This window comes from Ahaetulla prasina, chromosome 5, assembly GCF_028640845.1.
Source record: "Ahaetulla prasina isolate Xishuangbanna chromosome 5, ASM2864084v1, whole genome shotgun sequence".
Taxonomy (NCBI): domain Eukaryota; kingdom Metazoa; phylum Chordata; class Lepidosauria; order Squamata; family Colubridae; genus Ahaetulla; species Ahaetulla prasina.
The window spans coordinates 77145595-77168447 of NC_080543.1; the positions used below are offsets into that span (position 1 = coordinate 77145595).

The 22853-nt window shown below is 40.6% G+C and overlaps 1 protein-coding gene across 5 annotated transcripts in view; it reads left to right on the forward strand.

Annotated features, from left to right (window-relative positions):
* POLA1 (DNA polymerase alpha 1, catalytic subunit) overlaps nucleotides 1-22853 on the forward strand; it is a 606439-nt gene that overhangs the window by 14408 nt on the left and 569178 nt on the right. For all 5 annotated transcript variants that reach the window (XM_058186076.1, XM_058186077.1, XM_058186080.1 and 2 more), the window contains exons 2-6: nucleotides 2295-2419; nucleotides 2724-2820; nucleotides 4123-4203; nucleotides 13140-13255; nucleotides 13487-13549. In XM_058186076.1, the coding sequence (XP_058042059.1) occupies nucleotides 2295-2419; nucleotides 2724-2820; nucleotides 4123-4203; nucleotides 13140-13255; nucleotides 13487-13549 (482 nt within the window). The remainder of the gene's footprint in view (nucleotides 1-2294; nucleotides 2420-2723; nucleotides 2821-4122; nucleotides 4204-13139; nucleotides 13256-13486; nucleotides 13550-22853) is intronic.

The window sequence follows — 22853 nt, forward strand, 5'->3', positions numbered from 1 at the left end:
GAATAAAGATATGCATACCCACGACTATCGAGCTATCTTCACATGAAACATGAAATATGGGATATATTAGTCTACTAATATGTATGATAATACTTATTAGTAGACTAATATATCCCATATTTCATGTTTACAATACATTGGTGTGTGTGTGTGTGTGTGTTTGGGTCTAAAAAAAGGATTTTGACTGTTGCTCTTAATTTTCCTTTCATTAGCTGTTTCTTCTTGTGTTTACATTTATTTTTGAACTCTTATTACCTAGTGTCTTGTCTTAGATGCTATTAGTATCATTCAACATTGCCTGAAATTCTGGGGTATTTTATTTGTGGGTTCCATGCACAAACCTAACTCTTGATATTTGCTCCAAGGGATTGTTCTCTGTGCTGTTCCCTGAAAGGAAAGCTACCATATTTTTTGGTGTATAAGATGCAATTCTCCCCCCCCCCCAAAGTAGATGGAAATCTCTGTGTGTCTTATAAGCGAATGCCCCGCCTACCCACCGGCCCCCACCCTTCGGCCTTTGCCTCCTAGCAATTTGCTTCCTTGCAGCAAACAGCCTGGTCAACTTCAGCACAGCCTGATTTATCACAAGCAGCTGGTTGGTGGTTGGATCTGCCTCCCGGAATACCGCTTATCAGCTGTTCCAGGTTGCAGGGATCACCATCGCCAATCGCCATCATTGCCACCCATTGCCACGACCTATCTCCACCTCTGTGTATCCCATTTTTGGCCTCTGCGCATCCTGTTTGTGGCCTCTGCATGCCCCGTTTTCAGCCCGTTCCAGGTGGCAGGGATCACTATTGCCACTTATCCCTGCTGCCTGGAATGCGTCAAAAATGGCACACATGGAGGTGGAAAACAGGACGCATGGTGGCCAAAAATGGGACGTGCGGAGGTGGCGATAAGCAGCAGCAGCAATCCCCACAGCCTGGAATAGCTGATAGGTCATATTTCGGGAGGCAGATCCAACTTCCAATCAGCTGCTTGTGCTAAATTAGGCTATACTGAAGCTGACCAGGCTGTTTGCTGCAAGGAGGCAAATTGCTGGGAGACAGAGGCAGATTTTTTTTCTTGTTTTCCGCCCCAAAAGCTAGGTGCGTCTTACAGTCCGAAGCGTCTTATAGGCTGAAAAATATGGTAAATGTACTAGTATGATGCTCTCTGGTAGTGTCTGTACAGAGGCATAAACCAATATATTCTATTTTAGATTGTGGGAAGCCACCCCCCCTCCTAGAAGAATGAAATAGAGAAATATTTAAAAAGGCAGAATATTAGGAATGGGAGGAATGGAGAAACATGCTCTTGGAGACAGAAAGCAGCCCCCACCTTTCTTAAGAGCCATCAGCAGATGTCAGCACTTAAGAGATAAAGAGCTTTTTGAAAACTAGATAACTATTCATAAGCAAATACCCTGACCCAAGAGCCGAACCAGGACAGAGCCATTAAGCCACAATAGGAATTACCCAGCATCCTTTCAGACATTGCATTGCATCACCCTCAGAAATATCGACCAAATGTTTGTACTTTCCCTATAGAGTATATAGACCCCTACATAACCCCTACATGACCACATGGGAGTCTGACAACAGCGAATAGAATACATGTTATTGCACAGGAACAGGAAGCTCAAGTGCAAAACACAAGAGTAGGTATAAAAACACCTCACTCTCAACTTATTTTGGTTAGCTGCATCAGGATCACAAACATGTCCTGTTCATCAATAAATGGACCCTCTTTCCAATCAGCCTTCAGCCTCCATTTTGTCTCCAGTGCTTTTTTCCCAGCTTGGAACTGAACCAGATGGGTATTTCTTCCCACAAGATCTTTAATCTTCTGTAGACTTGTAGAAAAAGAATTCTGAAAAAGTGCAAAAAATAGTATCTTAATACATTTAATTACAAAATATATTCAATTAAGATTGAATATTTATTCAATCTTATTTATTCAATATTCAAAGATTTATTGAGAGACTGAAATACTTCCTTTTACAGAGCATTTCCTTTTTAAATTTAAGATTTGATATTAATTAGTTTTATCGTATGCAATTGCAGTCTTTGGTACATTTTTATTTGATTTTTCTATAAAATAAGAAACAGTATATATAATTTAAACAAAGTTACTACATATGTTAATGCACAGCATTTTGTTCATTTGTAGTTTCAATGGGTAGAATTCTAATCAACATCTTTTATCTTTCATTGACACTGATATTTATTATCAGTTTTGACCTTGTGTGTGTCTCTGTTAGTTACATTCCCACATGCTGTTTTTAATACGTTATCAATTCTGTTTTTCAGAAACAACAAACACTGCAAATCTTGCATCTTCACGTTTGCGTCGTGAGAAAAAATCTAAAAAAGGAAGGCAAGAAGCTCTAGAACAGCTGAAGAAGGCAAAGACTGGTGAGAAAATAAAATACGAGGTAACTAAAAAGTTGCTGTAATTTCAGTTTTCTTTTTTTAATCAATGTAGATATGTAATTACCATATTGTTTTGTGAGTGAATGTGTCCACACACATTTTTTATGAGAATTTATCTACATTTATTTGTTAACTCAGTTTTAGGAACTGGTATTCTATTTAGCTTCTGAGATCAGCGAAGGTCAAAAAGTTGCTGCAGCTTGGTTAGGCATATCTATTTCAATAAATATCCCAGTAATGTCAGAATATCAAAATCTTACTTTCTTTGTTGTTTTTTAAAAAGTTGTAATTATTTTCTTTTTGTAGGTTGAGGAATTTACAGGCATTTATGAAGAAATTGATGAAGAACAATATTCTAAGATTGTCAGAGAACGCCAGGATGATGACTGGATTGTGGATGATGGTTTGTAAAATTGGTTTTTTTAAATCTTTGGGCTGATACTAAAACTGTTTTTCCATTCATTTTCTGGCAGTGTGATTTAAACAAACTTTGTTATTTTTAAAAATAACTGCTTTATAGAATTTGCCTGAATCTCTTCTGCAGATCTAAAGGGAAGCTAATGAATATCAGTTAGTGGCATTAACTGAGCTGTTGTTCTGGCAATGGATTCAATTTGATTTATATAACAACACTGCCTGAATCTGTTATTCTGGTTACTGTTCTGATACCTCAACTGTAATATTAAGAACAAAGGAAGAATTCTCTCAAAACAGGCATAGTGAGAGAACAATTGGTTTAGCCTCTTGTCATTAAATTTTTTAAAGAAATCTAAAATAAGTGAATATTTCTTATAATAATAGAAAAAACTGTAACTACTGGTAGATCTTAAATTTGCAACCATTCATTTAGCAACTATTTGAAGTTGCAACAGTGCTGAAAAAAGTGACTTACAATCAGTCCTCACACTTATGACTGTTGCAGCGTCCCCACAGTCATGTGATCAAAATTCAAGTGCTAGCAATGAGTATGTATTTATGATGGTTGCAGCATCCGGGGTCATATGATCACTATTTTTGATCTTCTCATGGGTCTTCCAACAAACAAGTTATTCGGAGAAGCTGGATTAATGTAATGACTATCTGATTTGCTTAATGACTACATCGCCTGCTTATTTGGCATGATTTTTATAGCTGGTTGTGCTGCAGCCAAGGTTTTTTTTCTAAGTTATCAGCTACCAAGTCATTTGTGTCTACATTTTAAGATGGTTAACAGAAAGTAAATAATTTCTTCTAATATTATGTACTGTGCAATGTCAAGAATATGAGAAATGTCAAGAATTAGAAATTACAGGTTGATTTTTATTTGTGAGAGTGAGCCAATAGATTATAAAATGCATTTGTATCTTTGTATTTTACAGTTTAGCATCTTCTAAGAATATATATTATTTCATTTTTAATTTTATCTTTAAAACAAGCCTTTTAGATAGACTGATGATAGTGATTAGTGAAAGATAACTTAAGAAATTGGAACATGGATCTCCCTAAACTATCCCAGCCATCTAACCATTATCACAGCCAGTCTGCTGAGTGGTTATGGAAAATAGTAATTGTAGTTTAGTTTGAAAAACCACAGGTTTGTTATTTTATCACTGCAAAATGATGGAAAAATTGAGTGAACCTGGATTAATTTGCCTTCCTAAGTATAACTTTTAATGCAAAATATAAATATAGTGACTTGGTTGTAAAGAGTGACATTTTTTCATAGATGGGGTTGGTTATGTAGAAGATGGCAGGGAAATTTTTGATGAAGACTTAGAAGACGATGCTCTTAATTCTGACGAGAAACGTGAGTACATTTTTTTCAGCAACTTTCTCCAATATACAGTATGTCACAGGAGTACAGCCCCTCACATTTTATAAATATTTAAGTATATCTTTTCATGTGACAACACTGAAGAAATGACATTTTACTACAATGTAAAGTAGAGAGTATATAGCTTGTATAACAGTGTAAATATGCTGTCCCCTCAAAATAATGCAACACACAGCCATTAATATCTAAACTGCTGGCAACAAAAATGAGTACACCCCTAAGTGATAATGTCCAAACGGGGCCCAAAGTGTCAATATTTTGTGTGGCCACCATTATTTTCCAGTACTGCCTTAACCCTCTTGGGCATAGAGTTCACCAGAGCTTCACAGGTTGCCACTGGAGTCCTCTTCCATTCCTCCATGATGATGTCATGAAGCTGGTGGATGTTAGAGACCTTGTGCACCTCCACCTTCCGTTTCAGGATGCTCCACAGATGCTCAGTAGGGTTTAGGTCTGCTTGGGCAGTCCATCACCTTTATCCTCAGCTTCTTTAGCAAGGCAGTGGTCGTTTTGGAGGTGTGTTTGGGGTTGTTATCATGTTGGAATACTGCCCTGCAGCCCAGTCTCCGAAGGGAGGGGATCATGCTCTGCTTCAGTATGTCACAGTACATGTTGGCTTTCATGGTTCCCTCAATGAACTGTAGCTCCCCAGTACCGGCAGCACTCATGCAGCCCCAGACCATGACATTCCCACCACCATGCTTGACTGTAGGCAAGACACACTTGTCTTTGTACTTCTCACCTGGTTACTGCCACATACGCTTGACACCATCTGAACCAAATAAGTTTATATTGGTCTCATTGGACCACAGGACATGGTTCCAGGAATCCATGTCCTAAGTCTACTTGTCTGCAGCAAATCATTTGTGGGCTTTCTTGTGCATCATCTTTAGAAGAGGCTTCCTTCTGGGACGACAGCCATGCAGACCAATTTGATGCAGCGTGCGACGTATGGTCTGAGCACTGACAGGCTGAACCCTCACTCCTTCAACCTCTGTAGCAATGCTGGCAGCACTCATACATCTATGACACCAGGGAGGGAAAACAGCTACTTGGGTCCCATTTAGACATTAACTCCCATAGGTCTGAAGAGAGAAATTAGGGCAACACTTGGCTTTTATAGACAGAACAAGTTGGTCCTTAACTTTGATAAATCAAAAATTTTAGTTTTTGCTAAAAGACCCAGACAAGACTCTGGAAAGTTGAAGGACACAGATTGGAACAGGTTAGGACGTTTAGATACCTTGGGGTGGTCTTCCACTCGCAAGGGACATGGAAGGCACACCTGGAGCAGACATTGCAAGCAGCCAATAGGTCCTCAAATGCAATTAAACATTTCTTTTATACAGGCGGAGGTCAATTAGTACCTGCGGCCTTAAAACTTTTTGAGGACAAAACATTGGCGCAAATTCTTTATGGGGCACAAACAGGAATCCTTGCAAAGAAAAACTTGCTAGAAACCATGCAAACCAAATTGTGTATTAGTGCAATGAGGGAGGCCTGAGGAATGTGGCCTGAGGAAATCAACACCCTATATCAAGGTTTTCATAATTATTAGGCAACTTCTTTTCCTCAGGCAAAATGGGCCAAAGAAAGAGATTTAACTGACTCTGAAAAGTCAAACATTGTAAAAAGTCTTTCAAAGGGAGGCAGTGTCTTAAAATTGCTGAGATATTGGAACATGATCACAGAACCATCAAACATTTTGTTGCAGATAGTTAACAAGGTCACAAGAAATGTGTTGAGAAAAGAAGACACACATTAACTGCTAAAGATTTAGGAAGAATCAAACATGAAGCTACCAGGAACCCATTATCCTCCAGTGCTGTTATATTCCAGAACTTCAAGCTACCTGGAGTACAAGGTGTTCAATGCTCAGACATGGCCAAGATCCGGAAGGCTGAAACCCGACCACCACTGAACAAGACACATAAGTTGAAACGGCAAGACTGGGCCCAAAAAATATCTGAAGACAGATTTTTCAAAATACAGATGAGATGACAGTGACTCCTGACGGACCAGATGGATGGGCCTGTGGCTGGATCAGTAATAGGCACAGAGCTCCACTTTGACTCAGACTCCAGCAAGATGGAAGTGGGGTACTGGAATGGCTGGTATTATGAAAGATGAGCTAGTTGGACCTTTTTGGATTGAAGACCGACTCAACTCCCAATCCTCCTGCCAATTTTTAGAAGACACTTTCTTCAAGCAGTGGTACAGGAAAAAGTCTGCATCTTTATTTATTTTATTTATTTTATTAAATTTCTATACCGCCCTTCTCCCGAAGGACTCAGGGCGGTGTACAGCCAAAATAAAACACGGAATATATACAATTAAAAGAATTTAAAAAGAACTATTACTATGTGGCCGATTATTAAAACATTTAAAAATTTAAAATATTATTAAAACCCCAATTTAAAACAGCTATTTATGCCAGTCCTGCTTGAATGAATAAATATGTTTTAAGCTCACGACGAAGGTCCAAGATCAGGCACTTGACGAAGCCAGGGGAGTTCGCTCCAGAGTGTTGGTGCTCCCACAGAGAAGGCCCTACTCCTGGGGCCGCCAGCCGACATTGTTTGGCGGACGGCACCCTGAGAAGGCCCTCTGTGAGAGCGACGGGTCGGTGGGAGGCATAAGGTAGCAGCAGGCGGTCTCGTAAGTACCGGGTCCTAAGCCATGGAGCGCTTTAAAGGTGGTAACCAGAATCTTGAAGCGCACCCGAAAGACCACAGGAAGCCAGTGCAGACTACGGAGCAGTGGTGTTACATGGGAGCCAGGAACGGCTCCCTACCACCGCGCAGCTGCATTCTGACTAACTGTAGCCTCCGGGTGCACCTCAAGGGCAGCCCCATGTAGAGAGCATTGCAATAATCCAGCCGAGACGTAACCAGAGCGTGAGTGACCGTGCATAAGGCATCCCGGTCAAGGAAGGGACGAACTGGCAACCAAGCAAACTTGGTAAAGGCCCTCCTGGTGACGGCCGCCAGATGTTCATCAAAGGACAGCCGACCATCCAGGAGGACACCCAAGTTGCGAACCACCTCCTTTGGGGCCACTAACTCGCTTCAACAGTCAGCTGCGGGTGCAGCTGACTGTACCGGGGTGCCGGCATCCACAGCCACTCCGTCTTGGAGGGATTGAGCTTGAGTCTGTTTCTCCCCCTCCAGACCCGTACGGCTTCCAGGCACCGGGACAGCACTTCGACCGCTTCATTGGGGTGGTCCGGGTGAAAAGTACAGCTGAGTATCATCAGCGACAGATGATAACTCACCCAAACCACTGATGACCTCACCCAGCGGCTTCATATAGATGTTGAACAGGGTAGGCGAGAGAATCGACCCCTGCGGTACCCCACAAGTGAGGCACCTCGAGGACGACCTCTGCCCCCCTGTCAACACCGTCTGCGGCCGGTCGGAGAGATAGGAGGAGAACCACCGATAAACGGTGCCTCCCACTCCCAACCCCTCCAACCGGCGCAGCAAGATACCATGGTCGATGGTATCAAAAGCCGCTGAGAGGTCTAATAGGACCAAGGCAGAGGAACAACCCCTGTCCCTGGCCCTCCAGAGGTCATCTACCAACGCGACCAAAGCCGTCTCCGTGCTGTAACCGGGTCGGAAGCCGGACTGGAACGGGTCTAGATAGACAGCTTCCTCCAGGTGCCGGGGAAGCTGCCATGCAACCACATTTTCTACAACCTTCGCTAAAAGCGAAGGTTGAGACTGGACGATAATTACCCAAAATAGCTGGGTCCAGGGAAGGCTTCTTCAGGAGAGGTCTCACCACCGCCTCCTTCAAGGCGGTGGGGAAAACCCCTTCAACCAAAGAAGCATTTATAATCCCCTGGAGCCAGCCTCGTGTCACTTCCTGAGCAGCCAGTACTAACCAGGAAGGGCACGGGTCCAGTAGACAGGAAGTTGCATTCAACCTCCCCAGCAACCTGTCCACGCCCCGAGAGCCACAGACTCAAACTCATCCCAAATAACCTCAACAAGACGAGTCTCTGCCGCCTCGGCTGAATCATCGCAATCATGATCCAAACCATCACGGTTGAACGATTTTATCGATAGATAACCGTTAAACTCCTCAGCTCGTCCCTGCAGGGGTCATCCGTCCCTCCTGTTGAAGGAGGAACGGGTCACCAAACAGGGCGGCCGGGCGGTTATCTGCCGATGCAATGAGGGTGGAAACGAGGAACGTTTCGCCTCCTCATTGCCACTAGGTAGGTCCTAGTAAAGGACCTCACTAGTGTCCGATCAGCCTCGGAACGGCTGGACCTCCAAACACTCTCTAGGCGCCTTCTCCGGCGTTCATCTCTCTCAGCTCCCGGAGAACCAGGAGCCAATTGAGATCTGCGCCGGGTCAGAGGCCGCAAAGGCGCGACACGGTCCAAAGCCCCAGCCGCGCCCGTTCCCAAGCCGCAACTAGTTCTTCAGTCGTGCCGTGGGTAAGATCCTCAGGAAACGCCCAAGCTCCGCCAGGAACCTCTCCGGTCCATCAGGCGCCTGGGACGGAACCAACGCATCGGCTCCGTCTCCCTGCGGTGGTGAGCAGCGGTTCGAAAGTCTAGGCGAAGGAGAAAATGATCTGACCATGACAACGGTTCTTTCACTATATCTCCTAAATCCAGATCATTTACCCACTGACCAGAGATAAAAATCAAATCTAGCGCGCCTCCCCCGATGTGTGTAGGGCCATCAGTTACTTGAATCAGGTCCAAGGCCGTCATCTTTCAAGAAGACTATGATTTTTATGCAGGACAGTGCTCCATCACATGGATCAAAGTATTCCACTCCATTCCAGTAAATACCTTAACGATAAAAGAATAATGACATGGCCTCCTTCCTCACTTGACTTAAACCCTATTGAGTATTTGTGGGTCTATCTTAAATGGGAGATTTACAGTGAAGGAAAACAGTACACCTCTGAACAGTGTCTGGGAGGCTGTGGTTGCTACTGCACAAAAAGTTCACTGTCAATAGATCAAGAAAGTGATGGACTCCATGAATGGAAGGCTTATGACTTATTGAAAAGAAGGCTGGCTATATTGATCACTGATTATTTTTTTTGAAATGTCAGAAATGTTTATTTGTACATTTTGAGTTGTTTGTTTATTATTCTCACTTTAACAGATGCAAATAAACGAGTGAGATGGGCAGTTTTTCATTTTTCATTTAGGTGCACTCTTAGTTGCCCACTAATTGTTTACACATAGATATTCTCCTAGGAAAGCCAAAATCTCACTTTTTCTTTCTTAAATATTCAGGTTTGCGGTTTTTGGATTGACCAAGAGCACTATAGTTTTTCAATAATGAAATTAATCCTCCAAAATACAACTTGCCTAATAATTGTGCACGCAGTGTATTGCTCGTACTGTATGTAGCATCCAGATTTACAACATACAGCCACTCCATAAGCAAACTGCATCCATATTTTAATATTTCTCTAATATCATCTAAATATGTAGTCATACTATTCTGCAGCATTTTATACCTTTCATTACATCAGTATTCTATTGTACAGTAATGTAATACCTGTTTCAATTCTGCCCTCAGCATAATGCTGTTATATCTATTGATATCTAGAATGTTTCTTCCTAGATTCCTGTGTTTTAGTTTCATCCCATACAATTTCATTATTTTTTATTTTTATCTACTCTGGCAGAATAATTGTTTAACTTTCTTTACCCACTTCCAAAACATCTTACCTTCAAAACTGTTCATTTTCTTTCTTTTGTCTTTATTGCATCCCTAGTTTTTGAATCATATGGGTTATGTACAATAATTGTTGTTTCCTCTGAATTTCCTCTTCTAAATACCTACGCTGTTTTTGTAGTTTTCTCCTTTGTCTATTGTTCATATATATTAGGATTCCTTTCATAAAGGCCTTACTTGCGTCCCAAACCATTTCTATTGATGTTCCCCTATTCAAATTATAATCAAAAAATTCTTTCATTTGTTTTTTACATTGATTTACATTATACTCATATTTAAACAAATTCTCATTTATTCTCCATGATCTTCTGCCTCCTTCTTGTTGCAATTCCATCCATACTGGACTATGATCAGTTAAACATCTTTGAAATATCTTCATTTTCTTAACCCTAGAAAGCAAGTCATTACTAATTAATACAAAATCAATACGTGAAAAAGATTGATGTCATTCTGAAAAATAAGTGTAATCTCTATCTTCAAAATTCTGTATTCTCCAAATATCTCTCAACTCAAGATCTTCCATCATCTCAAAACAAGATTTGGGCAATCTTGCATGCGTAGGAATTTTCTTAGAAAGAGTTTTTTTGTCTTTTTTAATATCCATTACACCATTCAAATCTCCTAATATAATAAACGTTTTATAATCCCAAGAAGTCAAATTTTCATGTAACAATTTATAAATTTTTTCTTGATTAGGTGCGTAAATACCAATCAAAAGTGTCTTTTTTCCTTCTAATACCAATTCAATAGCTATATATCTTCCTTGAGTATCCGCTTCGATTAATTTAGCTGGTATATTTAATTTCAAATATATCGCTATATACCATTTTTCTTATTCGGAGATGAAGAAACAAAATGTTTACCTAATTTTGAATTAATCAAATATTTCTGATCTGATAATTTAATATGTGTCTCTTGCAAACAAATCACATCATTTTTAAATTGTTTCAAATGATGAAATATTTTTCTTCTTTTCTGTGCTGAGTTCAAACCATTAACATTCCATGTCAAGAATTTATTTGCCATCACTGGCTTCTCGAAGCCTTTGAGCAATCAGCTGAAAACTCACTCTTCAGCCTAGCTCCTCCCACGGCTTCAGAAGTAATATCCCGTTCTTTTCTTTGTAGTTGTTCCTCTTTCTCCTTACGCCTAATAGCTCCCCTTGTCTTCTTTGTTCTTGAGGTTGTTCTTGAGATAATGACCTCACAGGTGCTGTTTCAACCTCCTCTCTCATTTGTCCCTCTTGAAGACTTTTATCCACTTTTATTTACATCCACTTTCAACACATTAAAAAGAAAATCTTTTGCTTTAAGCTCTGTATCAATTCAGTATCTCCTACCCTGAAAAAACACTGTTAAACCAATTGGCACCTCCCATCTGTATTGAATCTGAAGTTCCTTGAGCTCTTGTGTAAAAAATCTAAAATCCCTCCTATCCTTTAACATTTTAGCAGGAATCTCTTTCAGGACCAACACCTCCTGTTCTCCTATTTGTAATTTCTTTTGGTATGTAACTTGCAAAATCTGATTTCTCATTGTGGTGGTCAAAAAGTAAATTACAATGTCTCTTGGGAGCTTTTTCTGCCTCGCTACCCATGAATTAACTCTATATGCCTTATCAATTTGAAAAGGAACATCTTGAGGGTCCAATCCTAACATTTCAGCTAGAGCTTCTGAAATAACCTTTTTAAGATCTTCTTCCTTCTGTTCTTGAAGGCCCCTAATTCTCAAAGCCTTCTCCATCGCCCTATGTTGTAACACTACCACATGATCTTCATTTTTATCCACTTTATTTTGCAGTTATATTTTCCAAATACTGATTTGTTTGGCTAATTTCTTCAACTTTATCTTCTATTACTTCCAAATTCTTTGCCAAACCTTGAAATGCCATCAATAAATCTTCTCTAATTTGTTTATTATTCTCTTTAATTTCCTCTCTAAGCTGGTCCTTCACCTCATAAATATTATTCATAAGTTCCTTAAACCTTTCTTCAGAAACTCTGTTCTGTTCTTCCAGGTTAGATTCAGACCCCCTCCTCGATATGGGGACTTTAGGTGGCTTAGAAGCCATTCTAATTTAAATGAAGTCTCAAATTAAAGTTGTAAAATAAAAACTTTCACCTTGCTTCCTATGGAGAGCTTCAATTCAGCTAAAATCCACAAAGACGAACTTCGCTTTCTCTCACAAGCAACCCCCAATCCACTTCCTCTCAGACGCCAATTTTTCCTTCACTAATTTAAAGTGAGAAAAAGTTTTTTCCTTTTTTTGAAAGAAGTAGAAGTCAGCTCTCTTCTTGCTTCCCCAGTAATCGATCACTTATATTTGTCCTGTCTGCATCCAGCATTCAAAACAGAATCAATTGAGCAGAGGTGGACGTCTTCCTCTTGTCCTGCCTAATTAGCAGGATCGAGCCGAGTCCGGAGCAGGGCTGGGTTAGGCAGGCTCCCCTCCAAGGCTCCGCATAACAAAGCAGAGCCCCTGGGGCAATCTTCTGCTCTCCAGCTGCTCTTCGCTATTCTCTTTCACCCAGAGAAAGCTTTGAAGCTGGCTAACAGCTGTTCTTCGCTGTTTCACCAGCTTTTACAGGATCTCGGTTCGGGGCGCCTTTTCAGGCATCCTCCGGGGAAGACGGAAGCCGCCGGAAGTCCTGAAAAACTGTTCATTTTCCTCTAGTTCTATTTGATTACATATTTTGCAACTCCTTTTCCTCTTTTTTTGCAATAGTTATTCTCTTGTATGCATTTTGTCCTCATCCACAGACCCTTTCACATTATTCTACCAAGCATTTTGAGGAGGGAGGTTTAGTTTGTGAGGTGCTGGAAATTCATTCTCATGATTTGGCCTGGGAATAATGAATCCTTAGATGTCTTGCTGCTTTGCCTGTCAGAAAGAACATAATGGCAGATTGTTCCTTTTCCATTCCCATTCCCATTACTTTTTGTTCAAGATCAGTTAGATGACAAAGAAGGTACAGGGCACAGATTTTATTGTTCAGTATTTGTACAGTGGTGACAAAAACATAAGTGCTGCATAAGTGCTTAATAACCAATAGAATGGAAGTAAGAGAAGCCTCAGTCCGTATTTGCAACACTACACTATGATTTAACATTGCACTCAAGATTGGTTTTAGATTTTTTAAAAATGATTCCTGATGAATAGATTTCAATGTTTTAATTTTTTTATTATTACCAGGAAGAAAAGATACAGCTTCCACATATGACAAAAACAAATTGAAGAAGACACTGGTATCAAAGCCAAACACTATTAAATCCATGTTCATGGTTAATACTGGCAAGAAAAATGCTGATGTAAGTTTTAATTTGCATAAAATATATAGTTTGAAATTGTATATTGTTCTCTCAAGTTTTTTCCATTTTATTTATTTATTTAAAACATTTATAACGCCACCGATCTTACAGTCAACTCCCTATTAATTATTTCTTGTTTTCTGAAATTAAGGTAAAGTATATCATTGCTTATCTTGAACGGGTTTGGAAAATCTTCAAAAGTTCATGGAAAACCTATATTTTCCTTTGCAGAAAGCAATTGATCTCTCTAAAGATGATTTACTAGGTGACATTTTGCAAGATCTGAATGCTAAGGTAGGAAATGTATGTTGTATGTATTTGTAGACGGAATGGGACCTTCGGTCTCCTACCCTTGGCTGCACCTCTTCCGAGCTTCTGCCTTTGCCCATTTAACTCCAGCTTTCCTCCTTGGCTGGCCCTCCCCCGCCCATTCACCTGACCAATGGGCCTCCACCTGTCCGTCCCATGTCCCCATGCATGGGACAGTTAGCCGCCATCCAATCAGGTGGCAACTTCCTTCCTGGCTGCCATGTGTGTGCGGACCCCTCCTACGCTGCTGCGGTGAGGCCGGCTTGGTTTGGTTAAAAGGGAAGAGAGAAAGAAAAAAAGAAGAAAGAAAGGAGGGAGGGAAAGGAAAGTGAAAGGAAGGAAGGAAGAAAGAAAGAAAGAAAAAGAAAGGGGAAAGGCAAGAAAAAAGAGGGAAAGGAAGAAAAGGAAAGGAAGAAAAGGGGCAGATAAATAAGAAAGAGGAAGAGAAGGAAGGGAAAGAAAGAGAAAGAAAGAAAAAGAAAAGGGAAAGGCAAAAAAGAGGGAAAATAAGGAAGAAAAAGAAAGGAAGAAAAGGCAGATAAAGAGGAAGAGAAGGAAGGGAAAGAAAAAGAAAGAAAGGGAGGGAAGGAAGGAAGGGAAAGTGAATGATAGATGGATGGATGGATGGAGGAAGGGAGGAAGAGAGAGAGAAAAAGGAGAGGAAGGAAGGACCATAAACCCTGGCACTAGACGCAGCTTCAGAAGATTCTTTGACACAGGACAGCAATCCAGGGCTGGAAAGGACCTAGGAGGTCATCTAGTCCAACCCCCTGCTTGAGCAGGAGACCTTATATCATCTGGCTGCCATTATTTTGCTGCCTCTAGAGGAAAATTCCCAGAAAAGGGAAGGAGTTTACTAGGACAAGGCTGCCATGCAGAGGGAGAAAGATGGTCCTCAACTTGGAAAGATGGTCCACAACTGAGCCCAACATTTTGGGGTTGGACGGGTTGGACTAGATGACCTCTGAGGTCCCTTCCAGCTCTGGATTGTTGTGCTGTTTCAAAGCGTCTTCTGAAGCTGCATTTAATGCCTGGGTTTGTAGTCCTTCTTTCCTCTCCTTTCTCTCTCTCTCTCTCTCTCTCTCTCTCTCTCTCTCTCTCTCTCCCTCCCTCCCTCCCTCCCTCCCTCCCTCCCTCCCTCCCTCCCTCCCTCCCTCCCTCCATATCTCATTCACTTTCCCTTCCCTTCCGTCCCTCCCTTCCTCTTTCTTTCTTTTCTCCTTCCTTTCTTCCTTCCTCCCTCCCCCACCCCTCCCCACCTTCCAACCAAACCCAACTGGCTTCACCGCAGCAGCAGGAAGGAAGTCACCACATGATTGGCTTTTATACCTGGGTCTTGACTTTCTTAAAGATTGTTAAAGGGTTGTTTTAAGCTTTTTGGAGTATACTTCCAACACAGCTGGAACAGCTATTTACAGAAGGGTTGGCATAGCCATGGAAGAAATGGCTGAGAGGCAGGATGCAAGCTTGGCATTCTGTCTGATTTTTTTACTGCCTTTCTGGGGGCATGTGATCTTTCCTTAAATCTGGATAATTACTTAAGGATATCTTGTGAGGTGAGTGAGACCAGCTGGTATCTTTAAGTGGTGCAGATGGATCTAATGGAGTCTTTTTTATGCGGATTCTTCAGTCATCCAGGTCATGGTTGTTCCAAAGGTGCTTTTTTCAAGAGGCAACTGGACTTTCTTTGTTTCCAGAAAGTCCAGCTGCCTCTTGAAAAAAGCACTTTTGGGACAGAATTCTCTTGCATTGTTTCGGAGTGGGCAAGACACATGATTGCTACTGATAATAAGTGGATCCTTCTTCCAGTTTGTTTTAGTTTTCTCTCATGATAATATGGCATAGTAACATGGCACATTGTAGTATGTACTATGTATCATGTAGTGCCATAGTAACATGGAACATTATAGAAAGGTCTGAACAAAGGAAGAATGGAATTAACTTTTACTCAAGATGTTAATTTGTTAATTTGTCTCTTTAGCTCTGTATTTTGTAGCCCAAATATGCCCACCCACTTTCTGGAGAGCTTAAATGACCTCTCTGCTAAAGGGTTTCACTTTATGAGCAAGAGTAACTTGGCTATTGATAGTTATCCTTGTATTTTAACTATTTTAATTCCTCAATGTGCCCTGGCAACCTGCCTGATTTGTAACTCCAGGTTGCAGGTATTGCTAAGGAAAAGGAAAGTATTCAGACAGAATGGCCATGACCGCTGTGACTCATTGATCTTCAGTGTGTATTCCCCCTTTTTGTTCTGTCCCCCTCCCCACCTCATAGAAGAACGCAGAAGCAAGTATCTAACTCATTTATTCTACAACCGACCTGAATTTCCTTTATGGATAAAAGACTTGGCAGCTACAGTTCAAATGCCTGCCAAGTTCCTTATCACTGTCAGAGACGGGAGTCCACTTGCCGTTGCCGGGGCAGCCAAGAGTTCACAGAATAATTCCTTCACAAAGTCCAGGCCTTAACTCAAAAACAACCAATCCGATTTATGTCCGTCACAGGGGCTACAGAGCAACTCCACCCGCTTTTATCCCCTGTGGGGTATGGCTCAGCAATCTCTGGGCCTGCCACACCTTTTCCTTTGCTGTGCACGCTTCTCCTTCCGACGCTGCCTGGGATCAATCCAAAATTGATCCTCCTCACCCTCTGTCTGTGGGGGCTCCGACACGCCTTCTTCCTGGCCTTCAGCTGGCACCTGAGGCGTTGCCAGAAAGGAGGAACCTGGAGAGGGAGGCCTTGTCGGCTCCTCCCTCTAACTCTCAGAGTCATCCTCCTCCATGAGGATAGGCTCAGGAGCCGGAGTCACAACACATTTCTAATCTAATGACTGGTATTTAGGACAGCTTTTTGCAAGCAAAGAAGCTTTTTGTATTTTTGTACAGGTAATACTTGACTTACAACAGTTCATTTAGTGACCATTCAAAGTTACAAGGGCACTGAAAAAAGTGACATGACTGTTTTCCACACTTAAGACCGTTGCAGCATCCCCACAGTCATGAGAGAGTGGGCAAGGTGAAGTACTCCTCGACGTACGTGACATCGAGTTGGCCACGCCCACCCAGCCAGTCATTAGGGCCAAGAACCGATTGTTAAAAAATTTGCACCCCACCACTGCTTGGGACAAATGGTGTTTTGGCGAATGGGACATGGAAAGGGGCAGAGGCCCTGTCAGCCTCCGTTTTATTTAAGTGTATTTCTCCTACTAGACTGCTTTACTGTTTTATTACTTCATTAAAGGTTTTCTTCTTACTGAAAGTCTTACATGATTTATGGAGGAGGGGGGAGGTTTGTACTGTTGCCAGCGTTCGGCTGACATTGCATGTGTGGGGGAGGGAGATAGTCTTTCAAACGGACATTTGAACTGATTTGGCGCGTGAATGTAACGGGAGTTGCCTGCTTCACATTCCATCCAGAAGATTGACAGAGGGAGAATATCGGAAGTGAAACTACACGTGGCCAAGGAGGAAGACGACATTGGATTATAACTGTTTGAACTCTAGTGGGAGGAGGGTTCAGGAGAGGATATGACATCTGTGGTTTTAGTATACTTTCAGTTCTGGCTTAGCTTCGTTTGCAATCTGACATGTTTAGTAAAAATTACCAATTTCTTCAAAATGATGAAGTTGGGTCTTTATTTTCTTAAACATTGATCTGATGCAAGCTGACATTAAGCAGAACTGCCAAAAATCAGTCATCCAGGATCACAACCTAGGGGACTGAAAAGTTTTTCTTAACGATGTCGGAGCATGAATGCAGAGCTGATAATGAGCAGCTGGCAGACATCTCATCCCAGGACTATTCCAGAGGAGCTGATAAGGAATCTTTTCTGGGGAGAAAGCCAATCCCAGAAGATGAGCCGGAGGAGATGGGAGCAGGCTTGGCAGCCACATCGGGCCCTCCCAAGTATTCAGGAATTTCTGCAGAGTGGTTGGAGAAACTACAAATAGAGGAGAGATGGGAGAAGGCCAAACTGGATTTTGGAAAAGTTCCAGACCCGGGGGAACTACAATCCGGAGTTACTAAACATAAGCAGAAAAAGAAACTCTCAGATTGGCAACGTGAACAGTTAATTAAGGATGAGTTACAAATCGCAGAAGCCGTCAGACTGTATCGTGAGGTGATAGAGCGACAGATAGACCGTGAAAGGTATGAGGTCCCCACCCAGAATCCCTGGAGGGAGGGGGAAGAAGTGGAAACAGAATTTTTGTCAGCCACCGGGGGAGCAGCATACAGCAGAGAAATTCTGGAGGAATGAGAGCCTGAGCTGCGTTTTCCAGGGGCTGCAGATTTTGATAAGAGGCTGGGGGACCCCTGCTGCACAAATGTTGCCTTGCAGAGGGATAAAACCTAAAATTCCCGCAATTCCCGGGAAGTTTGATGGAGTCCCTAAGGAATTAGGGTTATTCCAGGCTATGGTGGACAGCCACATGCAAGAATGGGGTGAAGATTATCTGTCAGAAGCCTCTAAAGTGAGAAGCGTGACCCAAGTCTTGAGTGGAAGGACGGCTTCCTGGTACGTGTCCTTGTACCAAGAGAATTCCCCTCTCGAGGAACTACCACCACTTTATGGCAGCCCTGAGAATGAGATTTGAGAACCCCTTGGCAGAGCAGAAGGCCAAGATTCACATGAGGTCCATCAGACAAGGGAGGAGACCAGTGGCTGACTACAAACAAGAGTTCAGCGATCTGGTGCCTCTCATGAGAGGGTGGTTGGAAGTGGCTCTTTTGGACATATATAAAGATGGCCTAAACGGGGATTTATATAAGTTGTGCAGAGCCCAAGCATCCCCGACTACCTTGCATGGCTGGTACACCCTGGCAGCAGAAATGGAGATCGACCTAGCCAAGGACCACCTGTGAAGTGATCGTGCTTGGAAGCAGACCCCAACTCAGTTCCACAGAGAACCGGCCAAGGATTCTGCTGCAGCGGAAGGTGAGAAGAAGAAACCCACAGGCTGTTTCAGATGTGGAAGGGAGGGCCACCGAGCGGCTGATTGTCGCGCAAAGCTGGTGCCAAAGACGACCCCTAGTTGCAGAAAAGCAACGGTGTAGGCGGAACCTAAAATGCGAGAGGTCGCAAAGAGGGGAGCAGATGTCACCAAGAACAGTCCTCCCATCAAGGAGGAACTTGGGACTCCTTCTGGGTCAGATGACAGCGAGCTATCTTTGGAATCAGACGAAGATCTCCTGGTGAGTTGGAAAGGGGGCCCTTTACCATTCCAGTAAAACTGTGTGTCCCATCCTCGGGAATGCAGGGGGAAATGCTAACCCTCTTAGACTCTGGGTGTACCCGATGTATCATGAGCCCCGAGGTGGTGGAGAAAATGGAACTAAAGCTAAAAATTTGGAGCGAGGATTCATTCAACCGGCTAGGCCTTGGGTTGCAGTCCCAGTCATGTTCCGGGAAAAGAAAGATGGCACTTTTCGCTTAATAGTAGATTATAGAAATCTCAACTAGGTGTGTGTGGAAAATGTATACACCATGCCTCTTATGAAGGACATGGTCGCCCACTTGGCCAAAGGAAAGTTCTTCAACAAACTGGACTTATGGGAAGCGTATTACAGAGTGCGCATAAAAGAAGGGGATGAATGGAAAACGGCGTTCAATTGTCCCCTTGGTTGCTTTCATTTCCAAGTCATACCATTTGGGTTGCAAGGGGCCCCAGCAGTTTTCATGCAGCTAATAAATGAAGTGCTCCATGAACATTTGTTTAAAGGGGTTCTTTTTTTTTTTTATTCAAAAAGTTTTACAGAAATTTTTTTCCCCCTTTCCCCCCACCTCCCCTCCCCCCTCCCTTCACAACCCCCCTCCCCCCCCCCGACTTCCCGGAACGAGCACAAGGTATAGTTAAAAATAAAACAAACATATGCTAAAAAAATTTTCGTCCCAACATAATTATACCCCTACAATCATCAATTCCTAACTTCCCCCAAAAACAAACAAAAATAATACATCATAATCATTCAAAAACAATCTGATAACTCTTAGTCTGATATCTACTTTGAATATAGTCAATCCATTTTTTCCATTCCTTTAAGTATCTTTCTTGTGTATTGTCTTTCAAAAAGGCTGATATCTTCGCCATCTCAGCCAAATTGGCAACTTTCAATATCCATTCTTCTATTGTAGGTAGTTCTTTTTTCTTCCAGTATTGTCCTATTAGTAATCTTGCTGCTGTTATTAGATTTAAAATCAATTTAGTCTCAATTACTGTACAGTCCGTAATAATTCCCAACAAAAAAAATTGCGGCAGGAACTTTATCTTCTTTTTCAAAACATTTTGTAAGATCCACCAAATTTTTATCCAAAAGGCCTTTATATCCTTACAAGTCCACCAAATGTGAAAATATGTAGCATCATCACAATTACATCTCCAACATTTTGCTTGCATATCTGGATACATACACGATAATTTTTTAGGATCTAAATGCCATCTATAAAACATTTTATAAAAAATTTCCCTCAGATTCTGTGCCTGCGTGAATTTAACATTTCTAACCCAAATTTTTTCCCAAGTTTCCAATAATAATGGCTCCTGAAAATTTTGTGCCCACTTTATCATACAGTCCTTTACCAAGTCCCTTTCAGAATCTATTTCAAGTAACACATTATACAATCTCTTTATATGCTCCTGAGACTGATTTCTAATTTGCTTTACCAAATTTCCCTCGTTCTGCTCTATACCAATTTTCTGATCTTCCTTCCATCTAGCACGTAGTTGCTCATATTGAAACCAAGTATAATTTTTCCCTTCTTCTTTTAGTACGTGCAGAGATTTTAATTGCAAATTACCTCTTTCAGTATACAAAAGATCTTTATATGTAATCATTTCCTGATTCTGTTGTATATTTATATTCTCTATTGTATGTCTAGGACTTGCCCATATAGGAACCTTATAATTTAGTTTATAAGAGTATTTTTCCAAACACGCAGAAGAGCAGATCTTAACACATGATTTTTAAAGGCCTTATCCACTTTTTGTCATAAATTAAATATGCATGCCATCCATATAGCAAGTCATAACCTTCTATATTCAAAATTCTTCCTCCGTTAAATTAAACCAATCACTTATTGCAGAGAGCAGCTGCTTCATAGTATAATTTAAAATTGGGCATTTTAAACCTCCCTTTCCGAGAATCTTGAATTATTTTCATTTTAACCCTAGCTTTTTACCTTCCCATATAAATTTATTAATTCCTTCTGCCATTCCTCAAGATTCTTATCTTTCTTAATTATTGGTATCATCTGAAAGAGGAATAAAAATCTAGGTAAAACATTCATTTTAATAGCAGCTATTCTCCCAGCAAAGATAATTGCAATTTTTCCAAACAATCAACTCCTTCTGAACTTTTGCCATAAAACCTCATAGTTATTCTTATACAATTTCACATTTGACGATGTAATATAAACCCCTAAGTATTTAACCTTCTTTACAATTTCAAATCCTGTTATTTCCTCTAGTTTTTCTTTCTGTTGTCTGGCCATATTTTTTATTATCACTTTTGTCTTTTTTCTGATTTACCTTAAACCCTGAAACCTTCCCATATTGATCAATTATTTCCAACAAAGATTTACTAGAGTTTATAGGGTTTGATAAAGTAATCACCAGGTCATCTGCAAAAGCTCTCAGCTTATATTCATGTTGTCTAACTTTAATTCCCTCTATCTCCTTTACTTCTCGTATTTTATCCAATAATGGTTCTAGAGTTAAAATAAACAATAATGGTGATAAAGGACATCCCTGTCTTGTTCCTTTCGCAATCTTAAAAGGTTCTGTTAAGCTACCATTGATTATAATCTGTGCTGTTTGCTCTCCATAAATTGCCCTAATTATTCTTAAAAAACCATCTCCAAATTGCATCTTTTCTATTAATTTAAATAAAAAATCCCAATGCAATCGATCAAAAGCTTTCTCTGCATCGAGAAAAATAAATGCTGCTGGAATAAAAATTTTCTTTTCTAAATACTCCAGTAAATTAACAATCTGCCTAACATTATTCCTCATCTGTCTCCCTTTTATAAATCCAGATTGATCATTATGAATTCTTCGCTGCAAAATCAACATTAATCTATTAGCTATTATTTTAACAAAAATCTTATAATCATTATTTAAAAGCGAGATTGGCCTATAGTTCCCAGGTTTAGAACAATCCTGTTCCTCTTTTGGTATCAATGAAATAAAAGAGGTTCTCCATGAGGGGGGAATTCCCCCTCCTATTTGTATCTGATTAAATAATTCCTTAAGTGGACCTAACATCTCATCCTGTAAATTCCTATAATAACTAACTGTAAGCCCATCCGTACCAGGAGTTTTCCCCATTTTTAATTGTTTAATTACCAAAATAATTTCTTCAGAAGTTATAGGCCGATTCAGTTCATCCGTTTGTTCTAAAGTTAAATTTTTAACCTTATATTCCTTCAAATAATTATCAATATCCCTGTTCAATATATTATCTTTAAGATATAAATTTGTATAATATTCTAAAAAAGCTTTTTTAATTTTATCCTGTTGGTATCTCTCTTTACCTTTATATTCTATTTTTTCTATAGTACGTTGTTTTTGTCTTTTCCTTAAGGTATATGCTAACCATCTACCAGGTCTATTTGCATTACAAAAAGTATTATGTTTGGCATATTGTATATTTGTTGCCACCTGATCAGCCATTATCATATTAAATTGATTCTGTAATAACTTTATTGCATCTTTAAGTTTTTGATCATGCGGGTTATGTATTAATAATTGTTGTTTCTTATAAATTTCCTCTTCTAAATACCTACGCTGTCTTTGTTGCTTATTTCTCTGTCTATTATTAATATATATTAATACACCTCTCATAAAAGCTTTACTAGCGTCCCAAATCATTTCTATTGATGTTTCGTTATTCAAATTATAATCAAAAAATTCTTTCATCTGCTTTTTACATTGATTTACATTATCCTGATATCTAAACAAATTTTCATTTAATCTCCAAGTTCTTCTACCTTCTTTTCCATATTGCAATTCCATCCAAACAGGACTATGATCAGACAAACATCTTGGAAATATCTTAGTTTTCTTCACCTTAAAAAGCAAGTCATTAGAAATTAAAATAAAATCAATACGTGAGAAGGATTGATGCCTATCAGAGAAAAAAGTATAGTCTCTTTCCTCCAAATTCCGCAGTCTCCATATATCTCTCAACTCAAAATCTTCTATCATGTCAAAAAGGATTTAGGCAGCTTTGCATGTGCAGGTATCTTCTTAGAAAAAGTTCTCTTGTCCTTTCGTGTATCTATTACTCC